The sequence below is a fragment of the Dryas octopetala genome, chromosome 4 (assembly GCF_963921425.1).
Source record: "Dryas octopetala chromosome 4, drDryOcto1.1, whole genome shotgun sequence".
NCBI classification, from domain to species: Eukaryota; Viridiplantae; Streptophyta; class Magnoliopsida; order Rosales; family Rosaceae; genus Dryas; species Dryas octopetala.
Genome location: NC_141369.1, coordinates 2,390,082 through 2,413,788, shown reverse-complemented (window position 1 = coordinate 2,413,788; position 23,707 = coordinate 2,390,082). Strand labels below are relative to the sequence as shown.

The 23,707-nt window shown below is 33.6% G+C and overlaps 2 protein-coding genes and 1 long non-coding RNA gene across 3 annotated transcripts; all 3 read right to left on the bottom strand.

Moving 5' to 3' along the window:
• Positions 1–1,701: 1,701 nt before the first annotated feature.
• On the bottom strand, positions 1,702–7,802 carry LOC147286147 (glutamate decarboxylase 1). The gene is made up of 7 exons (XM_086239164.1): positions 7,674–7,802; positions 7,283–7,487; positions 3,537–3,737; positions 3,198–3,412; positions 2,806–3,059; positions 2,657–2,709; positions 1,702–2,471 (listed from the first exon to the last, which is right to left on the bottom strand). The coding sequence occupies exons 1-7, from the start codon at positions 7,757–7,759 to the stop codon at positions 1,977–1,979; spliced, it is 1,509 nt and encodes a 502-aa protein (XP_086095290.1). The 5' UTR covers positions 7,760–7,802; the 3' UTR covers positions 1,702–1,976.
• A 4,951-nt stretch (positions 7,803–12,753) lies between these two features.
• Positions 12,754–23,505, bottom strand: LOC147286145 (uncharacterized). Its single transcript, XR_015122047.1, has 5 exons — positions 23,482–23,505; positions 23,282–23,345; positions 20,219–20,348; positions 19,241–19,374; positions 12,754–13,024 (listed from the first exon to the last, which is right to left on the bottom strand). It is a non-coding gene; the product is annotated as an uncharacterized LOC147286145 (long non-coding RNA).
• LOC147286146 (uncharacterized) lies at positions 16,223–19,092 on the bottom strand. The gene is made up of 5 exons (XM_086239196.1): positions 19,064–19,092; positions 17,413–18,973; positions 16,583–17,304; positions 16,318–16,492; positions 16,223–16,228 (listed from the first exon to the last, which is right to left on the bottom strand). The coding sequence occupies exons 1-5, from the start codon at positions 19,090–19,092 to the stop codon at positions 16,223–16,225; spliced, it is 2,493 nt and encodes an 830-aa protein (XP_086095322.1).
• Positions 23,506–23,707: the final 202 nt, after the last annotated feature.

Genomic DNA, 23,707 nt, shown 5'->3' with positions numbered 1-23,707 from the left:
CAACAAATCAAGAGGATAAAGCTGCATGCTTAAGGTACATAATTATCGGGGCATTTATATATTTATTTTGATGGTACAATTAAAGAAATTTCATTTTGTAGTTCTGTAAGATTGATGGTATTGAAGGATCTTGAGTTCGTGAAGAGGGATCTTGAAGTGGATGATATTGACGGTGAAAGCTTGGTCATTTTTTTTGTGAAAACTGGCAGGGTATCTACGTATTTTGTAGTGGGTTTGGAGCTGTTGCATGACCAAGTTTAATTGTTTTAGATGCTTCTAGTTGTAAGAATGTTGAAGGAAACTAATATAATGATTTGTAATTTAGGCTTCAACTGATATATATGTGTAATGCAAGTAACTTTCAGTTCAAGTATGCGTTTTCAGATTTTATGAGCAATTTATTAATTAGTAGTATTCATTGAGGTTACATGAAAATTCATTACTATTAATTAGTAAGCATTTTTTTTGTATGGTGGAGGATATTTAATTATTGAAACTAAATCAGAAACTAATACCAAGAAGGTGAAATGCAGCAAGCAACTGTTGGAATTAGTGAGCTAGCTAACCCAATTTTAACAAGACAGTAGAAGAATCCATGACATATCATTATTTAATAATATCAATCATCCACCAATATAGCAACCTCATTAGATATGGTGAAGTGGTGAACAATCGCAACCAACTAACTGCAGTATTGGTGAGGATTGGACCTTGCAGACTGTCATGGCAGGTTTTGGCAGAAGCTTCCACCATTCTTACATGTGGGTGGCCTTAGCTCCCTTGCCACCCCAACACCAACCTCCAACATGCTCTATGGTGACTGCAGGGTGGCAATGGGCAATACAAACTAACAACAGTGGCAGTTGCATCTATTCTTACCAAAAAAAATTGGTTGCCTTTGCTAGATAATGTTGTAGTGCTTTTTAGTTATCATGATTTAGTTTATCTCTTTTATAATAGTTCGTTCTTGACGGATTGTAGTTAATTCCAAGATTAATCTCATGAACATATTAAAATTTTAGTTTTCTTTTCAAGTAATTTGTAGATCGTTCTTGAGGAAATCTCATAGTTATCCTCAAGGATTTAGTGTTCAGAACGTTTGGTTTTTCTACATATTTCTTAGTATTAATATATGAGTGTGACCTTTACTTTGCATATTGTTAGTTTAGATTTTATTTTTCGCACGTAAATTAGGTTTATCATTTTATTTACTTTCTGCATAAATTAGGTTTATTGCTTTATTTATTGATTTCGTAGTTTAAAATAATGTTAGATTTGCACTTTACTGTTCACACTCGCATTAGTTCTATTAATTTTAGAGATTACCTTTGTTTTTATTGCACTTTATTTTATCAAACTTTTAATTTTTGCATTTACTTTTAGTTTTATTGTTATTTTCGTCAATTCCACGTCACCATTCAGACATCCATAATCACCCACCAAATCACTTATATCCCATCACGCTCTCCCAAAAGTCTTTGCAACAAGGCAATGAGAACCTAAGATTGAGATCTCGTTCCTTCATTGGACACAATCGTTTGGTTCGAAGTCAGATTTACGCATAAAATTCATAATTGTACGCTCGGTCTACGACCGCTTACTAGCACGCTCGACGCACACAAAAAGGACACAGTTTCCTTGATTCGCAACCTACTCAAAACGTGGACATAGAAATTTTGAGGCGAACACAAACTCCTTTAATTAAGCTTTGAAAAAGAAAAACAAAAGTACTTGGAATACATGAACAATTTGAGAAAAAGAAGTTGTCATCACACTAAATAAAAAGGACTCTCGGTCACTCCCACTCGAATTGAAAGGACATAGAATTATAAGTAAAGCAATAACCCAATGGTCATCACAAACTCATGAACTTTAAATAAGTTAATTAATTAGAGTAGCAAATTAAGGAGACCTTTGGTGACGTGATCATGATCAAATCAAGTAGCTGAAGATGGAAGAAGTTGTTTGTTTCAATTTTAACAAACCCCAGTAATCTTCTTCCTGTCCATAACAAACTTCCTCCAAATTGTAGTAATCTCCCTTTGTGTTTCCAATTCACTCTTCTTATTAGTTGTAGTCCCAACCGTCTCATTCTTCTCAATCGCTTGGCTTGCAATTGTTATGTTGGAACTGAGCTTGGATGGAAGCGCATCCAATTCATGCAACACTTTCTGGATATCATTCACGAGGCGCTCGGCCAGAGTACGAGAGAAGTCTTCTCTAATGACCACGCGCAGCACCGTCACGTGCTGTGCGTCCGGTGGCATGGTGTATGCCGGCACAATCCAACCAAACCGCCGCAACAAGTCGGAAATCTCAAACTCGTCGTGGCGATGGTTGTCCTTCAAAGAAAACGCCACCAGCGGTACACCTTCGTCTTTGGACACGATGTTGAATCGACCCGTCTTCTCCAATCCTTCTTTAAGTACTATCATGTTATCGCGACAGTTTTCCATGACCAACCTGTACCCCTGGTGCATGCATGTACAAAACTTAATTAATTACGACATCCAAAAATGCTCTTGCATGTTCTACATATACATAGTACGTACTTTTGTCTTAATTGCTTAATTAATACTTAGCTATTAAAATTATATATACCTCCTCGACATACCTAGCTATTTCAATTAATTATACATGTTTTTGTTGTACCTACCTCATAACCCAAGCGAATTAGTTGATAATACTGAGCAATAACTTGGCTGGAACCTGCATTATATATGGGAATTAAGAGTGCAATATATTTAATAATTAGTCTATATATATTTGATATATACATCAGTAAATGAATTAAAAGACATGCACCTTTAGAGAAGTTGAGGGTGAAGGTAGGTTGATCTGCTCCAAGATAGTTGATGTGGAAGATGAGTTCCTCAGGCAGGTCCTCTTTGTTTCTCCAAATGACCCACCCAATCCCTGCATACACAAGTCCATACTTGTGCCCACTCACATTGATGCTCTTCACCAGAGGCAAACGGAAATCCCACTCAAGCTCTGGGTATAGAAATGGAGCAATAAATCCACCACTTGCTGCGTCTACATGGATTGGAGTATCCCATCTGCCCAAATTAACAAAAATTAATGCACATTCATTTATTTAGACCTCATGCAACTTTTAATTAACAAGTTTGAATGGACCATTACTTGACGAGGAAGATTCAATTTGAGAGAGATGGAGATGTTAATTAATTACATACCCAGTTTCCTTGTTCTTCTCTGTGAGGAGATCATTCAAGAGCTTGACATCTTCGAACTCGCCATTGAGAGTGGAGCCGAGGATAGCAGCAACGCAGATGGTGTTCTCATCCACCATGTCCACTGCTTTTTGAGGGTCCATTACGTAGTACCCATCCCTCAACTTCACCTCTTTCAACTCCACCTCAAAGTACCTTGCAAATTTCTCCCAGCACACCTTCATGCATATTACATTAAGAATATTAATTAATTAGGCGTCAACCGCAATAGTACGTAGTTTGATAATAAGGTCATCAATTAATGTGATTCGTAAATATGATTCATGTAGTACTACTCATTACCTGGACATTGGCGCCGGTGACAATGTTGGGTTTGTCAATGGGTTTGTCCTCAGCTTTCCTCTTGTTCTGCCATTTCCTCTTGAATGCCAAGCCAGCCAACATGATGGCCTCAGAAGACCCCACCGTGCCCACTCCTACTGCTGCCTCTGACTCTCCAAGTGGTGCGTTAAAAAGATGAGCTATTATGTTTACGCACCGGTTCTGTAGGTGTTCATGTATACATGCCACATGATTATTCATACAAATTAAACATAACAATACAGATAAAAAAAGAAAAGAAAAGGGAATTTCTAAGATTTGAAACTCTTTTATATATATATATATAGAGGAGTGCTCTAAAGCTAACCAGTTAGCAAGTTAATACGAAGCTAACCATGTTTTTGGGCCCATCACATAACTAATTTCATAATCCGATCCATCAATAATTTAGGCCATACTTCAAAGATCATCATTGCAAAAAATTAATTAAATCGAAAATCATGTAGTCATCTAATTAAGATCAAATAAATAGACGACTAGTATTTTCGATAAAAGCATATAAATAGTTATTATCATAATCAAATGGCTAAATGGCTTCCGAGTTTAGAGATTTTTTACAGGAATAATCTTTGAAGTAGGGCCTAAAAAATAGATAGTTCAGATTTTGATATTACATTATGCAGTGAGCCCAACAGGGTGGTTAGCTTTGTATTAACTTACTAACTAATTAGTTTTAGAGCATTCTTGATATATATATATATACAGGCTAAGTATATATATATATATATTCTATTTATTAACTAATTCCTGACTCAATTTGTTTCAGAATTTTTTTTTAATCGGAACTGTATAGACACCTCCAACTATCCGAGTCCTTGCTCCTTAATTAGTTCTAAATTTCAAGATCATTATGTGACTTATACGAGGATTCATTTAATTTCAAGTCCCTGTTTATGTAATTTTATCAAAATATCAATTTCGTCTTTATGTTCTTGTAATTTAAGCACAAGTTCTTTTAAATTTATTTAACAAAACAGTCAAATTTGTTGCACAACAATCAACAAATAAAAAATTTGACCGAGATTAAATTTATCCTCAAATTGCAAATGTTTGAAACTAATTAAAGACACATAATTATTCAAATTGAAACTATATGAACAAAAATTGACATTTTGGTCAAATTATAGAGATGAAATTTATAATTCAGCCAATGTTTCAAATTGGCAACTAAGGTATGTAAGCTGCTCCGAAAGTGATCGATTCTTTTGGTTTGGTGTGTAGAACAAATGCGAGTGGAAGCACAAAAAGAGGTGAAGAGGAATTGAGAAAGTGTTTCTAATTTCTGGTGATCAAATAGGGACTTTGACACTTAACCACCCATCCTCTCTGTCCTCGTGCATTGCACTGAACAGAAAAGGAAAAAACCTTATCTTGTTCGGCAGCAACTTTATTATCTACTGACAAAAATGGAAATATATCAGACAATAATGTTGGACAGCTCAGCTAACATGGTAACTAATCTCACATAAGACCGATGATTTGATTTTGATTGTAGCATTTGCTGTTGAATGGGCCTCCCTTACCACCAAAAAGACACACCAAATCAATTTGTAACTTAATTTAAAATACCTTATTCTAGGTTAGTATTTAAATTTAAAAAAAAATAATTAATATTTTACTACTTTACTAAAATATTATTGATATTTAATATTTAATTTTAATTTTTTAAAAACTAAATAGAATTCTTTTAAGAATTAAGTTTGGATGAAAATCACCAAGTACATATTAAAGGAGGGGTGGGTTACAATTATTTGGGTTGTATAAAATTCGCCCTTGGCACACGTATGAGATGATCATAGAAAAATACCAAAAGGAATATAGAAAAAAAAAAAATATATATATATATATATAGAAAATTACAAAAAGAATATCGAGAAAATTGCGAAAATGAATATCGCAAACATTGACCATACCAACTGATTAGTGCCAAAGTTTCGAACACATGAAAATGGAAACCAACCAAAAATTTTTGGACGGTGACCACGTGGCACTTTATTATTATTTATTATTCGAAAGTCGTGGCTTCAAGCCTTCAACGCGGCAATAATCAAGGCCAATTTATTCCCAAAAGGCAGCTTGACATAAAATCATGTACGCAATCAACGCTAGTTATTTCCACTTTTCAACTTCAATCAAAATAAAAAGAAGGGTGAACTACTTTTTTGGCACCCGTGTCATGGCTCGAAATCATATTTTGTTTCCATAGTTTCAATTTTTTTTAATTTGGTCTATTAGTTTTATGTTGTTTGTGATTTTAGAACAATTTTAACGAAACTTAAATTTTTAATTTGGAGATAAATTATTTACTTATTTTCAAGAAAAATTTTGTTAGGGGATTAAAAAACCATCTTATAGGCTTTCTAAAACTAATTTTAATTTTAATTTTTGTATTTATTTGCTAAAGAAATTTAGGCTCACAAAATTTTTAAGGTTTAAATTTTAAGTTTATGATTTTTATGTTAGGTGCATAATGTCTGAAGATTGTAAAAAATATAAAACACAATAATCAAATTGAAAAAATTAAAACCACATAGACCAAATATGCTTTCGGGCCAAAACACAAAGACAAAAAATGTTGTTTACCCTGAAAAGAACGCCAATCAACTGTTTTTGTTTTCTATGATTCCTTTTGCTTTTTTTGTTTCTTTTGGTTTTTAGAGTTAGAGGACTTAAAGTTTAGTGTGAGTTGTAAATTTGTAATCAATATCTGGTTTTCTATCTATAAAAGAATGTCAATCATATGAGTTTACCAACCGGTTGTTAGTTTAATAATATTTTTATTTTCAGTGTTGAGAGATTTCTCAAATTTAAATACCTCTTCTTCTAGATAAAAAAGAATTATACAGATTTTATTTGCAATTGTTAAAAATAGAGCAGAAATATTAGAGAAATATCCCTTATAGTATTAATTGTATCAAGTGAAATACTGAAATATTTTCTTGAGTTTTATTTGTTATCGTTAAAAAAAGGGGAAAAACAAACCAGCTGACAGTTTGGCGCAGACCGCGCTTCTAGCCACGTGTGGGAATAATGTTATGATGCGGAGATTCGACATTTTCCTTTTATTTGGTACTGTTCATGGCCAAAAAAAATATATAGAAATAACTTTTTTTTTAATGATTTCCCACCCCAATCTTATATATTTGCATTTCATCCCTTATTCTTATATTTTAGTAATTTAATAAATAAAAGAAGAATAAAAATACAAAATTAAAGAAAAGGATATAAATGCACAAAACAGTAGTGTGAAAATTACTACCCATTATTTTTTCTTTCTTGTTTTGTTAAAGAATAAAAGAGAAGACGGAAAATTCCGAGTCCAAAGGAGCTCTCACTGAAAGAAAGGATCTAGATGGTCTCCTACCCTACTCTTCTAGCTAGCAACGTACCCAGTACTCCCCTATTTTATATATTTTTATGATCTGATTATTAATCATAAAAAAACAAAGTAATTAATTAGTCAAAAGGGCATCGTATTTGAAAAAAAAAAAAAAATTAAATAATCAGTCGTGCTTAAAATAAATTACCTTGATTAACGCGTCTAATTATAATATTGATTGGCATATTGTCACCCACTCCCGGCACCAGCACGTATTAAATTATAATTGTTTGATTCAGTTGTATGATATAATATTATGGAAAGTAAAGAAGAAGTGCAAGTGCATGTAATTAATTAATGATGATGATGAGGATGTATGGTGGCTTGCCTGGAGCTCAGTGGTGACAGGGTATTCATCCATGTCAACATAGTTCTTGTTAATGGAGGACATGATGAGCTTGTCGCACTCCGGCTCCATCCACGTCGTCACGAACGACGCCAAGTTTAGCCTTGGGTTCCCGTCCAACATCAGCTCGTCGTTTATGATCTGGAACGCCGCTTCCTTTGGGATCGAAGTTTCTGCCATTTTAAACCTGAGATCGAAGATAAATTCGTGTATTATTTTTGGTCGAAATATATTGATGTTTGAATACGTTATTTTATTAATAGTTTGATAATATAACATTTTAGAAATTTTGAAAGAAAACTGTATGTAAATAGTAGGAGATCGGAGGGTGAAGAAATTAAGTCAAATAAATTAGGATGTTACTATAAATTACCTGGGAAGAGAAGTTCGAACATATCGTGAAGCAAAGGTAGAGTGGACGGAGACATCTGACTCCGATGCTGTCTTTGAGAGAACCATGGTGGAGAGAGAGAGAGAGAGAGAGAGAGAGAGAGAGAGAGAGAGAGAGAGAGAGAGAGAGAGAGGGATGAATGTGGTATATATGAATGAGAATAGAAGGAAGGCCGATCTGGGCAGGCACTTACGTAGAAGGGGAGGGGTGAGTGAGAGTGGTCACATTATATTACGGAAAAATTAATTATGAATGATTATTATTATGGGTCTTTTAACTTATTTAAAATGAAAAATTAATTATTCAACCATTGGAAGTTGCCAGGTGGGACATGGACAGTGCCTTAACATGGTGGGCTTTGTATAATAATATCTGGACCCGTTTGTGGACTAATGCAAAAGGAAAATTTTTTTTATTTTTTTATTTTTTTGTTAAGAAAAGGAAACAAATTAAACAATTATTCACCGTGCAAAACAATTCTTTTAATATGAATCACTCCTTTTTTTATCTTTCTCAATTATTATTTGGTTGGGTTTCTTTTATACTAAATCGTAGTCAATGAAAAGACTAAAATACCCTTTAACCTTCGTTTGTCTATAACTCTCAAACTATAACTCCAAAACACGTTTTGTTTGCGTCTATGAGCTCATTGACCCGAGACCTTTCCAACAAAACTAAAATCAAGACTAGGCCTTTTCTAATTTTTATTGTTCCTCGATGGCTCACTGAAATCACTAAAAATCCGAATAATTCACCAAAATTAACTTTGAGCTCGTTTCGATAAATCTTATTTTTCTACGACTTCAAATTCATTTATTGCCTTCCAAAATTCTTCAGAAAAATTCTAATATCTCCAAATTAACAAGTGAATTATCAATAAATCACTATTTACTCTAAAATAAATTATAAACCAACTTTCCGGGATCTCACAATCTATTTGGATTGTGTTTGGTTATTGAGTTAAGGGGTTTAGAAAATAACAATACATGTCATTTTCTTATTTGTCCACATATGTTTTGACTTTTAAGGACAATTAGATTCAAAATAATTAAATATCCCTTAAAAATAGGTCATTTTTATATAATTGTTAATTAGTGAACCATTTTTATTTAACAGTATTTATCTCCAACATGCATTATATTCATCTTATTGAATACTTATTTAATTCATGATTTAATATTGTAATATAAATAAATTTGAGGTGTTATTTATATAATTATTAATTAGGGACCCATTTTTTTTAACAGTATTTGTCTCCAATGCGCATTATATCCACCTTATATCACATGAAACCTATTATATAATTTGGTTTCTTTAATGTTTTTTATTAATGTAGTAGATAATATGTTAAATAAATATATGGTCAAGTTTCATTCAAAATTTCCGTATTTTAATAGCAATTTCTGTTTTTTTTGTTTAATTTTGTCGAAATCGAAATTTTAATCGAAACCGAAATTTTACTCCTTGCTTATATCATACCAAATATATGTAATAATGGGGAAAATGTGAACTTGTCATATCCAAAAGTTAAATAAATGATTATAATTGCGCATGACATACATGTCGTATTGTAGAATTTTCCTCTATCAGAGTACTCATCAAATTTTAACCAAATGATGTTGCAATACGTTATTTATATAAATTTAAACTCACTGTAATTAAATCTCAAATATTTCACAAGATATTTTATTTATGAGCACATCTTGTGCATGAATAAGTTTGATGACTCTGTTATTGAAGAAATGTTTCTATGTGACTGTAATATCACAATGACATGTTGATATAGGTATTATTAGTCTACTCAAATTATAATATATGTATAATTATTAATATAAAAATCCATAAATATTAATTAAACAATACCTATAAAATTTTGGTATAAATTTATGTTAAGTATATATTCTATTCTCTATATCATAATTCACAACTCTTGCTTTTAGACTTTACTTTAGACGAGTTTATTCAAAGTCATGGGTCGTCAGTAGTTATGAGTAATGCATGTTAGATTATTTAAAAGCATGTCTAACATTTTTAATAAGGCTTGTACAAATATATTCACCAACTATAGGGGGCATTTCAAGTTGTTCACAAACAAAAAAAAAAAGTTTTCAATTTCATACATTAACTAGGAAAAACTAACAAAATAACACATTTGTTAAAATTTCCGTCCAAAAAACTATTAAATGACACTGTGTACAATGATGTCGTAGCTTTTTTTAATGATGTGGACAAACAATAATAATAAAATAACAAAACATGTAAATCTTTTAAATTTTAAATAATAAAAAAACACCAAAAAAAAAAAACACCAAAATTGTTCTATCTGACTCATAGGCATAGTGAACATTTTGCTTCAAAGTGTTCTAAATATTAGCCCTTGAAGCACTACGCATAGTGGTTCGAAGCAAAATTGTCGAATCAAAGTGTTCTATGTAATTTAGGGCAAAATAAAAGAGTGTTCTAAATAATTTTGAAAGGCGTCACTTTTGGTCCCTCTACTTTGGGGTAAGTCGCAATTTAGTTCCGTCATTTCAATTTGCATGTTTGTAAGACCGTGTTTCCATTAGTATTGTAACCAGGTCCAATCCGTCAAAACTGAGACACAAAATGCCGACGTGGTACCACCTGATTAGCTCTGAAGTAGACGATTTTGACGGATTGGACCTGATTGCGACATTAATGAAAACAAGATCTTTAAAAAATTCAAATTGAAATGACGGGACCAAAGTGCAACTCATTGATAATACAGGGACGAAAACCGTCTTTTGGCCATTTTGAAAAACAAAATGACATAAATATAGAGGGAAAAATTGTTGGAACATTAATAAAAAATATGGATTTGATAACAGAAAATTTCAATAATAGATAATAATAATAATACAATAAAATGTATAGACACTTTAAATAAGTAAAAGGAAAAATAGAAACAAAGAAATACTAACTGATTGTGATTGAGGCTTGCAAATTGCAATGTCCTAAAGACAGAATTTCGCCCCTGCACTTGTGCTTACAGTTCCTTTGGCATCCGTCCTCCTAGGATACAACAATCAATAATTCTAAATTGAAGCACTACAACTTTGAACTCTAGCGAACCAATTATATATTTGTACTCTCTTTAGTAAAGATAGGAGTAGAAGAATAGAGTGACTAGAAACTAGAAAATTGCTTGAAAAATAATACAGAGCATCATGGGTTTATATAGGACCCAAGAGATACTTGCGAAAGAACACGACTAAACACTAAACACTAAACACTAAACAATACACACAGTGGCTGCTGACAAAGAAAGATGCAACTTTTGCATCATACACATCCTTGTGAAGAGGCACAACTACTACTGCAATATGTAGCACTGCTTGGCAAAAGGAAAGTGACTGCATCATTTGAATATTGCAACTGTTGGATTGTCAACAACACTTTTCAGTTTTCATTCAATATTATAAATTAAATATTATAATATAAAATGAATATTATAACATATAATTTCCAACAATCCCCCACATGAATGAAAAATTGACAGGAAGTAAAAAGTACTTGCAGACAAAAGATGCATTTGAAGAGGTGTCTTTTGAACTTGAACCTTTCATAGTGAGGACCTATCAGATTTACTTGGTGAATCAGTGAACTTAAGTCTTGAACTATCCACCGTTAGTGTAAACCAAGACAATAAGACTCACACATCTCTAATCCTAATATATTATGGTTCATATAGTTGTGTTCGTTTTGGTACTGAACTATTCTCGGATTCATGAGAGCTATAGAGAATTTAGCCATATCATTCTCATAGAAGCGACCCACTTCTACTCTCACATAGGTGATACTAATTAAGAATACTCAGCTATATTCCTCTTGATATAAGATTTTAGCGTCATTAAATATAAATATATACCCTCATCAACAACATGCAGATAACATAATTTTCATCATAGAAATGGGATAATGTGTTAAAAACTTGTGAATCATACCCAACTAGTTTGCCTATTGAACCTAGGTCATGGGATCTCCAATCACTACAACAAAAAACCCTTTCCATGACGTTTGAAAAACGCCATGGAAGGCTTTTCATGGCGGTTTCCAAACGCCACGAACCACGTCGTAGATACCGGTGCCATGGAAAGGGTGGCCCTACTACGGCACCGGAAAAACGCTATCTAAAATAGTTTCCATGACGTTGAAAAATTGTCATCCTTCCACACCTTTTATGGCGTTTGATTCGTGTCATGTAAATGCTTTCCATGGCGTTAATTAACTGTCATTGAAAATGATTAACTTTTAATGATTTTCAGTACATGTCATCTAAAAAATTTACATGGCATGGCTTCAACGCCATTGAAAGGGTACAATTTATATGGCGTTTCAACAGTGTCATGCAAAACCTTTCCATGGCGTTATCTCAATGTCATTGAAAATGGCTAACTTTAGATGACTTTCAGTACATGTCATCTAAAGAATTTATATGGCATGGCTTCAACGCCATTGAAAGGGTACAATTTATATGGCGTTTGAGCAATGTCATGCAAAACCTTTCCATGGCGTTATCTCAATGTCATTGAAAATGGCTAACTTTAGATGACTTTCAGTAGCTGTCATCTAATTGTGTTTACATAGCATGATTCAAATGCCATTGAAAGGGTTGGGCCTACAACGACATCTGAAATATGCCATGTTAAAGCGTTTCAATGACGTTTGTTAAATGTCATGAAAGCCTTTCTATGGCATTGTTTACATTGCCATTGAAAAAGTTTAACATTAGATGACCTATATCATCTAATTCTGCCATATTTGAAATGCCATTGCTTTTGGTGACTTTAAAGGGATGCCATGAAGTGGCCAAAAAAAAAAAAAAAAGGGATGCCATGGAATATTGGGTGTATTTGAAAAAAATAATTAATAATAATACTAATCAATTTTTATCAAATGCATGTATTATAGCAATCTAAAGCTAAACCAATAATGAAATGTCAACAAAATAAGAATTTACAGTAAAGGCAACCAATCTAAAGCTAAACCAATCTAAAGCAATCTAATACCAAATTAGAATTTACATTAAAGGCAACCAAATTGTTCAAGGTTTTCTACCATTACAACAAAATTAAGGATAATTATATAGTAATGAAATTCTAATACATATAATGAAATGTCATTTAATAATATTGACATTGTTTCTAGCTAGTACATACACCACTAGAAACTTAAAATACTGTCTCAAAATGCACATATATATAAATCCTCAAAAGCCAACCTATTAGTGGTAATTTGAGTGAGGATGATTATGTCCAAAAAGTAGCATTGCTTGTGATGGTCATTCCTAATTCCACTCTTTGCTTCTTGATCTGCAGTGACAATGATAACAACAAGTGTGAGCAAATAGGCTTTTGGATGAAAAAAAATCATGCAAACAAGTCACTGGCCATATGTATGTATGAAAAGCTAAATATATCCCCAGTTGATATAAACTCTGATCAAACTCAAGGCAATGCTTTAATTAATCAAAGCTAGCAAATTATACAAGGATGTTGCAGAGGACAGAAATGATGAGGTTGAAATCTGCCAGCAAAATAGATAAATTTGGGACTTCCCAAGCCTACTTTCTTTTCTCAATTCTCAATCACATATAAATTTGGGACTTTGCTTCTTTGTACATATCTGCCTTGTGATGAGAAACACATCCACCTTGTCCAAACATACATTGCATGGAATATGAATAAATCAAGGAATTGAATTATTCCCCAATACCAAAATTCCCAGTTCAAAGCTAGAGTTAGGAAAAGTAAAGGAACAAAATTTATATGCTGGGTGCAAAAGAATGTATAAAATAGAATCATAACCAATAGCTGAAATATGTACATGCAATCACGATGCACATGTGGATAACCGACAATTTGAAATAAAAACATAATAATTTTTTAATGAAAAATACTGTATTTTTTTTCCTTTTTATGAAACAATATTGGGAAGGGAGAAGATAAACAACATAGAATAGCTAGTTTCTTCTTATTTTAATTTTTCGTGCTGAAGGACTAACTACTTGTTTAGCTCTTATTTTTTTGAATAAACTTTTTACCTCTTATTAAAGAACAAGAGTACTTTCACAGCAGAATTGAGAAGGTAGTTGAGCAATTATTGAATTATAGTACAGGTGCATGAACCTATATATCCACTTATTTTTTGGTACATTAACCTTTATATCGACTTTGCAATCAAGAAGAAAGGTGCACTATCAAATATCAATCAATTAGACACCCTGAATTCGTGGGATAGAATATTAATTATATGTGTTGGATGACATATTAGAACTTCCCCTAGGCTTTGTCCATATGAGAGAAGCATGAAATATGAATGAGAGAATATGATGTAAACTAATTATCCATGAGAGAACATGATGATGACTCTTAAGTTTACTGAGCAATTTGATTTATATACTAATTATAAACTAGGGCAAGATCACTTGCATTCCACGCTCTCTAAGTGCAGAAAAATTATAAAGTAAACGATTCAAAAGTTAGTTTACACACCAAATATTAAATAAACTCACTTAATATTTTCAAATATTAAAAAGGTCCACTTAATGATAAATAAATTCACCTTAAAAAAAAGACACTCAAATTGACCAAAAAAATGGCACCAAGTGCACATGAGGCGTTGTACAGTGACAAATTAGTCCTTTTGCCCTTAAGGCTCACAAACTTGGGACTTAAGGCTCACAAATTAATCCCCTACTTTCTTTTCTCAATTCTCAATCACATATAAATTTGGGACTTAAGGCTCAGCCCTTTTGCAGCTAATACACTAGTGATGGGCAAACTTGGAGATGAACACCAAAGTAGTCCAAGTCCTACTAAACATTACAATTTTTTTCCTTGAAAACAGTAATGACTAGGGTGTGTGTGTATGTGTGTGTGTGTGTGTATACCCGTTTGTGGGGAATGTGCATAATTATGATTTGAGCAAAATCAGACCAGAGTACCAGACCCATCTCAAATAATAAAACTTGTATTGGTCAGAAATTAATAGTTTATTTCAATCCTTAACTCATTAGAAAACATACACACCAAAAAAAGCCATAAATTGATTCAAACACCACAATTTTGATTTCTAATTTGAGTTCTGTTTCGCTTTCGTAACTCAGATGTTCAAAAAAAACAATCAGAATGTATTTCTAACAAATATTTCCAGTTACTCCTAGGCTTTATCTGACTTGTAAAGGAAATCCTAAGCTTAATTGAGTTTTTTAACAGGTACCCTCTATATTTTGATGCATAGGGAATCACCAAACTGAAGGTATTCATGTAATAAATGTCTATTAATTTGTTATTTTTTCCAAGCAAGAAGAATTGTCAAGAAATTTAGGAAATGCAATAACCTACATTAATAGACAGATTTTTTTTTTCTCCAATATATGTCCACATGAATATATATGCTTCCCTAGCACCTTGTACAAAATGAAATATTTGGTCATGATCAAGATGCATGTTTTCCCTGATCATAAAGTCCCAGGATGATATTAAACTCTTATGGCCATTATATTTCTCCTATCCAGACAAGATATCATTTAATTAATGTTTTGTCATAACATGCTAGGGATATATATATTTTCTAGTTGGGTTTATTTTCATAGAGCATATGAGACATTCTAAAGGACTGAAAATTAAATAACCTCACCTAAAAAATAAGGGTTTTATTTAATAATATAAAGAAAGCAGCCTGCAGTTGCCTCACAGTCACAAAAAGCACAAATTTTTGTCCTCTCCTTTTGTTTTTTGTTTTCTTCCTTTTTACTATTTAATTTGACAAAGGAATTTTCCTTTTTACTAAACTATGTAATGTAGATAATTGATTAATTTTTATCTGTTTTTTAGGTTTCACCCACGAGTCCAAGACTAAGCTACTACCTACCTGTTGTCCCAAAATGCAGTAGACCACTTGACATGCATAATTCCAGCTATACCCAAAACTAGTCAATAAAACCGCAAAACTTGAAACCAATTACAATATGAAATTCCAGCCCTGTTTCTTGTCCTGCTCTGTTATCTTCCTAATTTCCACTGCTTATTTAGCACAAAGTCTCAAGCAAGATGAAGAAGAAATTCAAAGGTCTCAGTTCCCAGATGGCTTCTTCTTTGGAGCAAGCACTTCATCTTATCAGGCACTTTTTCTTCTTCTTCCTCTTCTTCTTCTTCTTAAATTATTTCTTTGCTGAAACTATATCAACTTAACTTTCATACAAATTCAATTTTGTAAGGTTGAAGGGCCTTATCTTGAAGATGGGAAGAGCCTAAGCAACTGGGATGTTTATAGTCACATTCCAGGTAATTCAATAACCAAATTCTAATTAATCTTAATTACTACCATTCTGCTCAGTTGGACTGCTAATTGCAAAGTACAGGTCTTAATTAACTAAATTATCTCTACATTTATAAAATACTTCAGGAAAAATAGTGGATAATGAGACTGGAGACTTTGCAGACGACCATTACCATCGCTACTTGGTATTCATTTGATACTTATGATCTTTAATATAGGGTTCAACTTCAGCACTGTTAAGTAGCACATATAGGTGAACCACTTCTATCATTTCAGCTGACAATTCACTTGTTCGCCCACTACGCAGTGGGCTCCCGCATACGATTGTTTCATCTACAAATTCTTCATTGCGATTGTATTTAGCACCTACTGCTGCCAGTACTTGTGGCATGTATCCACTACAAAATCTCACACACTCCTCAACCAAATAACATTCTGCTATGCATCCTTCCGTTCGTGCACGATTTTTAACATACCCTTTAAGCACCTTCATATATCTAACAATTGCAGTCCAATAAAAACTGATTAGCTATGCATGGTTAGAACTTACTTTTAACTAAGGATTTAAGAGATCATAGTTACATTACCTCTCAAAAGGGTACATCCACCGATAATGCACCGGTCCACATAATCTAGCTTCTCGTCCTAGATGAATTGTTAAGTGAACCATAATATCAAAAAAGGAAGGAGGGAAGTATCTTTCCAACATGCAGACAGTATCCACAATTTCATCATCTAATTCTTCAAATCTGTTTTTATCAATAACTCTTTGGCATAGCTCGTTAAAAAAGGAACACAGCCGAAAGATTGCCTTTCGTAGCCCATCAGGTAACATTCCTTTTATAGCAACTGATAACAATTGCTGCATCAACACATGGTAATCATGGGACTTAAGACCAAGTATTTTGCATTCTTTCACCTTGATACAATTCCCAATATTAGAACTATATCCATCAGGTAGCTTTAATCTAAAAAGCCTCTCACAAAATTTCTGCTTCTCAGCCTTTGATAGTGTGTAGCGTATTGATGAAAACTGCACTTTGTTGTTGCGTGCTTCCAAAGGCAGCTTTTGCACAAGATCCAACAGCTCAATATCCCTTCGCGAATCAGGATCATTCTTAGAATTACCCTTATCCTTTGAGGATTTTCCAATATTCCTTGCTTTTTTCTTATCCTTTGAATTTCCCATATCCTTTGATTTTCTCTTCTTTTTTCCCTTCACCTTAACATCAAATATTGTACCTATAACACTCTCACAAACATTTTTTTCTACATGCATTACATCCAAATTATGGCGTAATGGTAATACCTGCAACACCAATAACACAATATACACTTACTATTCCCTTAAAGATTAAGATACACTGTAAACTAAAATTAACTAACAATTAACTTTAAAATGCCAAAAATAACTAACCTCCCAATATGGTAAGTCAAAAAATATTGACTTCTTTTTCCACATTTTAGATGAATCCCCCTTCTCTACCCGTTTTCTCTTTTTTTGGCCTTTTCCCCACTCATTTCTAAAGTCACATAAAGTAGCTGCAATTTCTGGCCCAGATAATGGTTTCGGTGGCCTCCTTGTTTCTTTGGTTCCATCAAACAAATTTGATTGGTTGCGCCACGAGTGATTTGGTACAAGAAACCGCCTATGACCCATATACACAGTCTTATTTGCAACTGACAACCACTGAGAGCACGTATTCGGACCACATACTGGACAAGCGAATTCTCCCTTTGTAGTACATCCAGCTAGATTTCCATATGCTGGAAAATCATTTATTGTCCACAACAAAATGGCTTTCAAGTTGAACATGGATTTGCTGAATGCATCGTATATGTCCACGCCATTATTCCAAAGCTCCTTCAAGTCATCCACAAGTGGTTCTAAATACACGTCTATATCATTTCCCGGCTGTTTTGGGCCAGGAATAAGTAAAGTCAGCATCAAATTCTCATGCGACATGCATACATTCGGTGGCAGATTATAGGTAACTAAGATCACTGGCCAACAACTATATGTACTGCCATTATTGAAGGGGTTAAACCCATCAGTCGCAAGCCCAAGCCTTAGATTTCTAGGATCAGATGCAAAGTTAGGCCACTTATTATTGACAATCCTCCATGCGAATGAGTCAACCGGATGACGCATCATTCCATCTTGACTATGGTGAGTGGAGTGCCAAGTTAGTTGCTGGCCCTTTTCTATTGAAAGAAACATCCTTCGAAATCTAGGTATTATAGGAAAGTAACGCAAAACTTTCTTTGGAACACCCTTCTTAATCTTCTTAGTGCGTGGGTTTACTTTCCATCGTGATGAACCACATTTGGGACATGTCTCCATGTGCTCTTTCTCTTTTCTAAATAGGCAACAATCATTAACGCATGCATCAATCTTCTCATACCCTAAATTAAACTCTTTTACAAACTTTTTTACTGCATATAAAGAGTTTGGCAGATTGTTATCATCCGGAAGCATATCCTTAAAAGTCTCAAGAAAATCATCGAATGCCTTATTAGTCAAGCCATGTGCAGCTTTAAGCTTGTACAGAATTAAGGTAGCTGATATCTTTGTGTACTTTCTACACCCTACATATAAAGGAGATTCAGCCTCCTCTAACTTCTTTGCTAAACCCTCCTCTACATTGTTAGGTGCCAAATTTTCGACTCTATCAAAAGGAATGTACGTATCATTGTACATCATTTGTACATCTGCCCTGTTTTTATCTTCATTTAGCAAAGGCATCTGAAAATCTGCATTTTTTGTACCACTACTTGGTTGTTCCCCATGGAGGATCCAAACCTTGTATAGAGGGTCAAAACCATATTTGAGCATATGCATGTACAAATCTTCATCATTTTGTGAGTTAAGATTTTTACAGAGACTACAAGGACATACGAGCATATCAGGATTCCTTGCATACTCTTTAGCATTTTTAATGAAGATTGTTAACCCTTCTTGGTACTCCCGACTAATGCTACAAAGAAAGAAAAAAATACATATATTACTATCCACTCTAAATAAGTCCCTAAACTATCTATGGGAAAAGTTAGATATTTTAAGAAACCTGGGAAAAGTTGTCCAGCTCTTATCCATCCTTAATAAGCTTTTTTAATCTAAGAACATATGATTTACACAAATTAAAGTTTCAGACCTTAACTACATCCAGTGCATAACATATTCAAAAGCAATCCATCTCACATCTATTTACCACAACTATGATCTAATAAAATAAGTTTCATACCTTCCTGATTGTTTTCATGTTTCACCTTTGACAGCAATGTAACCTCCCTTCGAAATTTTTCCTTGCGTTAAGACTAAACAGCTGATGTTCTGGTTGGCAGTATAATTTTTACAGCAACAAGCTTGGATTTGTACCTACAAACATAATGGAAAGCTTCAGCAGTCTTAAATCCATAACATAAAATTCCTCAATTACAACACTTGGATTTATGAATATTATATATACACACACTAATAAGAAATAAAATTATGATCCACACTCAGATTTGTACCAGATACATTAGAAGGCGAAGAACAACAAAACTGAAAGAATTAGAAACCAAAAACGAATTGAGATTTTATTTCTTATTATGTAGCTTTCCAAAATTACGGACATCATTATGTATGTCAATAATACCAACTTCTTAAAGGCGTTCTGCAGATAATGCTCTATCAAGTTTAGATTGCTAGACAGTTCTCATATAATGATGTATAGCTTGAGCTGTTTGTCCAGTTTCTCCAAATATACTTTACTTGCTATCCTTATAATGCCAAAAGCTCCATAAATGGTTGCCATTATCAGTACCTTAGGAAGTTAAAAGAGAAGAATTATTACTCCAAGGCAAGATTATCCCAAAACAGCATAATATTAAATACTTGCTGGCCAATTTGCAGAAGCTAACACAGGGCATTGAATACCAATTTAGGAACAGATGTACGTGTATAGTGACTGGGAGGTGTTCATTTCCTTGTGTCAAAATTTCATGTCACCTTGATAAATAGAATAAATATATTTCTTAAAACAAAAGGTTAATTTTCGTAAGGGTATTCTTCTAATCACCGAAACTAAGGGACGGAGGAACCAAAATAGTATATCATAACAGACAAGTATAAACAGTTCAAGTCCTTTACAAAAGGAGAAAAGGTTTCCCGAGATATGATGAGAAATATATATGCATATAGTTAGACAAATGCAAGTATCAGGGAATAAGTTTCATACCTTCACGATGTTTTCATGTTTCACCTTTGACAGCAATGTAACCTCCTGAAATTTTTCCTTGCGTTCAGGATAAACAGCTGATGTTCTGGTTGGCTATATAATTTTAACAGCAACAGGCTTGGATTTGTACCTAGAAACATAATGGAAAGCTTCAGCAATCTTAAATCCATAACATAAAATTCCTCAATTGTAGCACTCATATGTAGTATTTGCTTATCAATTTTTTCTTTCTTTACTTGAATTATAATCCTTGACTGTTTCTAATTTAATGGTCTTTTACATTTGGTTGTTTCAGCTTTGTTTATCTAAAATACAATCTAATCTTGTACTCGATTTTTTCAAAAATAAACCAAGTAATTTGTAGAACTGCATTGATTTGGTGGCCATGTCTCTATGAGTATAGGATAATTGCAATCATGTATCATCAATGACAAGCATGTAAATACTTTTCTCCAAATAATATGAAAAGGCCATTCTGAGACTAGGCGTCCCTCAAACCAGTCTTCTAAATAGGTTCTGTCATTCTGAGACTCTAGCGTTCTTAATTTATTGCTATTCAAAGTAAATCTCATTTTTCTTTACGCCATACCCCTGGAGAGATCAGGAGATGTTAGATAACCTGCCATTTTTCATATTGAAAACTAAGTAATTCAAACATTTCTAGTTTGAGGACTAGAGATATAGCAAGCAAAATGGAACTGAAGTACTGAACATTTCTGGTTATAAGTTACCATTTTTGTTATATGGTTCATGGCATCAGTAGCCATCAAATGGCTACTGATGCCATATGACTGATTACATTTTTTTTTTTTTCAGGTTGGTACAGGTGTAACAAATGCATTGATTAATGCACGAAAAGCTTTCGATAAATCTTTTGCTGGTGAAGCAGAGGATGTTCCCATATTATCAACTAGTGCAGCCTATGGAGTTTATATGGCAGTTTCTAGCAATCTGAGGTACAGGGGCCTTCCAAATTTAAGTATTCTATTTATTCATTATTCTTTAGTAAAAGGCCAACAGATTCTCTTGTAAATATTGTATTTCCTGAGAGAATAGAATGCTACAAGTCTTAATGCCTCATGTTGGCATCTAATCTTCACATATTCTACAGAAAAATAAGGTGGGGGAAGAGAAAAAATAAAATACCAAACTTACGTAAGACTAGCTGCTAAATGATGTTTTTCAGAAAAATAAGGAAGCCTTGCCTATTGGACAATCACAATTAAAACTGCACCTATATTATTGAAATAATTTATCTCTCCTATGCTAACAAATGAATGAACTCCAAAATACAGAATGTTCATGTCTCACTTTGGAGCATTCACAATTGCAATTAAAACTGAACCTATATAAATGAAAGTTGTCTATGCTAACAAATGAATATCCAGAATGTACATTATGTCCCATTTCTCTCAATAACAATTATCATCAATGCTATTGCTTTTAGATGTCTTCTCGTAGAATATATATATATAGACTGTAATCCCAACCATTATAACATATTGATAAAAGACCACCTCCACTCACACATGAATTTGTACAACAACTTTGCATATATATGTAGCAAAATAGCAGAACAAATTGTCTCAGATTCTTTAGTCCAAAGAATATACAATTTGACAAACAATAGACTGCTAATCTACTTGCTCGGCATTGAAAGACAAACACAAAGCAAAGAACATTGTTGTTGTCAAATAAGTTAGAGTTGTAAGAGAAATGTATAATTGCAGACACATTAACTCAAATAATGCACAGCTTAGTTTACACTCAGAGGTTCACCAATAATGAGAACTAGAGCTTCAAGATGAAATTGAACGTAAATGGGGCACTAAAATTGAGATTTGGCACCCAATCCCTCTTATAATAATTCTTTAAGCACATTTTTGAAGAGCCTCCATATTGTATTACTTCTATGCATTCCTTTATGTTTTCTTTAGATGATCAAAACTTTTTTAAATGTTCAAACTTTTTTTGTCAATCATTTATTTTTGTAAACTGTGCCAGTTTTTCCAGCCCAAAGGGAACAACAGTATTTTCCCAACTGATTTTATGTGTTTATTGATAGGCTCTGAGCCAAGGCTCTCAAGCAGGATTTGGTGCTGGAATACAGGGACAATATGCACCTACAATTGTAGGAGGACAACCACGACCAACTGGCATGGCTCCACAACCACTACCACTTGGAGGGGCGCATGATATGCATGGATATGCTATTGATGATGAAGAAATGTTGAAGCTCCGAGCGGAGAGAGGTGGAAGGGCAGGAGGGTGGAGTGTAGAGATTAGCAGGAAGAGGGCACTTGAAGAAGCCTTCAGTAGCATTTGGATTTGTTAGGACCATAGTTTTCTTAATGTCTGTAATGTAATGCATGGTCTTTCATGTAAGAGCATCAGCATATATTTATTTATTTTTTAAAATTATAAAAATAAGATTTTTGAATATGAGTTTTGGTATAAGTTACCAATGAGAATCCAGATATTTATGCATCAATACAAATTATTTATTAATTCTACAATGATCTCATTTTAGAGTTCTAAAAACTAATTATGGGTTTTGGATGCTGATGCATGTTACACTCTAATTATGGTCATTCAATGATATCAACTAAGCTTTCAAATTTAGGTCATTCAATTTGGTCAGTCAATTTAAGGGTTGAAAAAATGAAACACAGTCCAACGCAACAAGAACAGGGGTAGGACCGTTATAAACTCGTAAAAAATATTCACCGATCGACCAATAAACTTGTGAAGACATAAAATCCTAAAGGCGCGTACTTTCATCCACTGCTTCAAACTCCATTATCTCCAACTCCCACATCCAAAGGTATGCCATAATCCTCTACTACACCCGCACTCTCTCTCTCTTATATACCTAACAGTTCTTGAACTGAAATTACACTTCTTCAGCACCGAGGCTTACAAATTCCACCAACCCCCATTAAAACCCATAAATCATCAAAACCTTCAAAAAGGTTTATCACAACAAAAACCCAGATTCCCAAAACCAATACAACTCAAAGACCAGAGCAAAACAAAGCCAAAAACTCAACCAAACAAACCAACCTTGACTTAAACGACGTCGTCGTAGATGGTCCCGCACTGCTTCTGGACGCAATATCAGGAAATGCTTCGATGCCGACATTGTTTTACAATCAGAAATCAGAAAACATTTAGAAATTAGAAATCAAATGCGTTCAGGAAAAAAAAATCCCAAATTTCAGGGATTCCAACACCATTCACCATTCACAGGTTTCAAAGCTTACCGTGAGAGTTTCAGAGAAACAGTGCAGATGAAATTGTCTGAGAAACAACTTGGCTCCTCTTCATTCTCTACAGGGTTCCAACCATTTCTTCAACATATGTGACAACGAGTGGGGCAGAGATATATTCCAGAGATAGAACACAGGAATAAGAGGCAAGCTCGCAGAGAGGATGGAGATTTAGTGTGTGGAGAAAGTGGAGATTCAGACAGAAACAATAACCCAGACA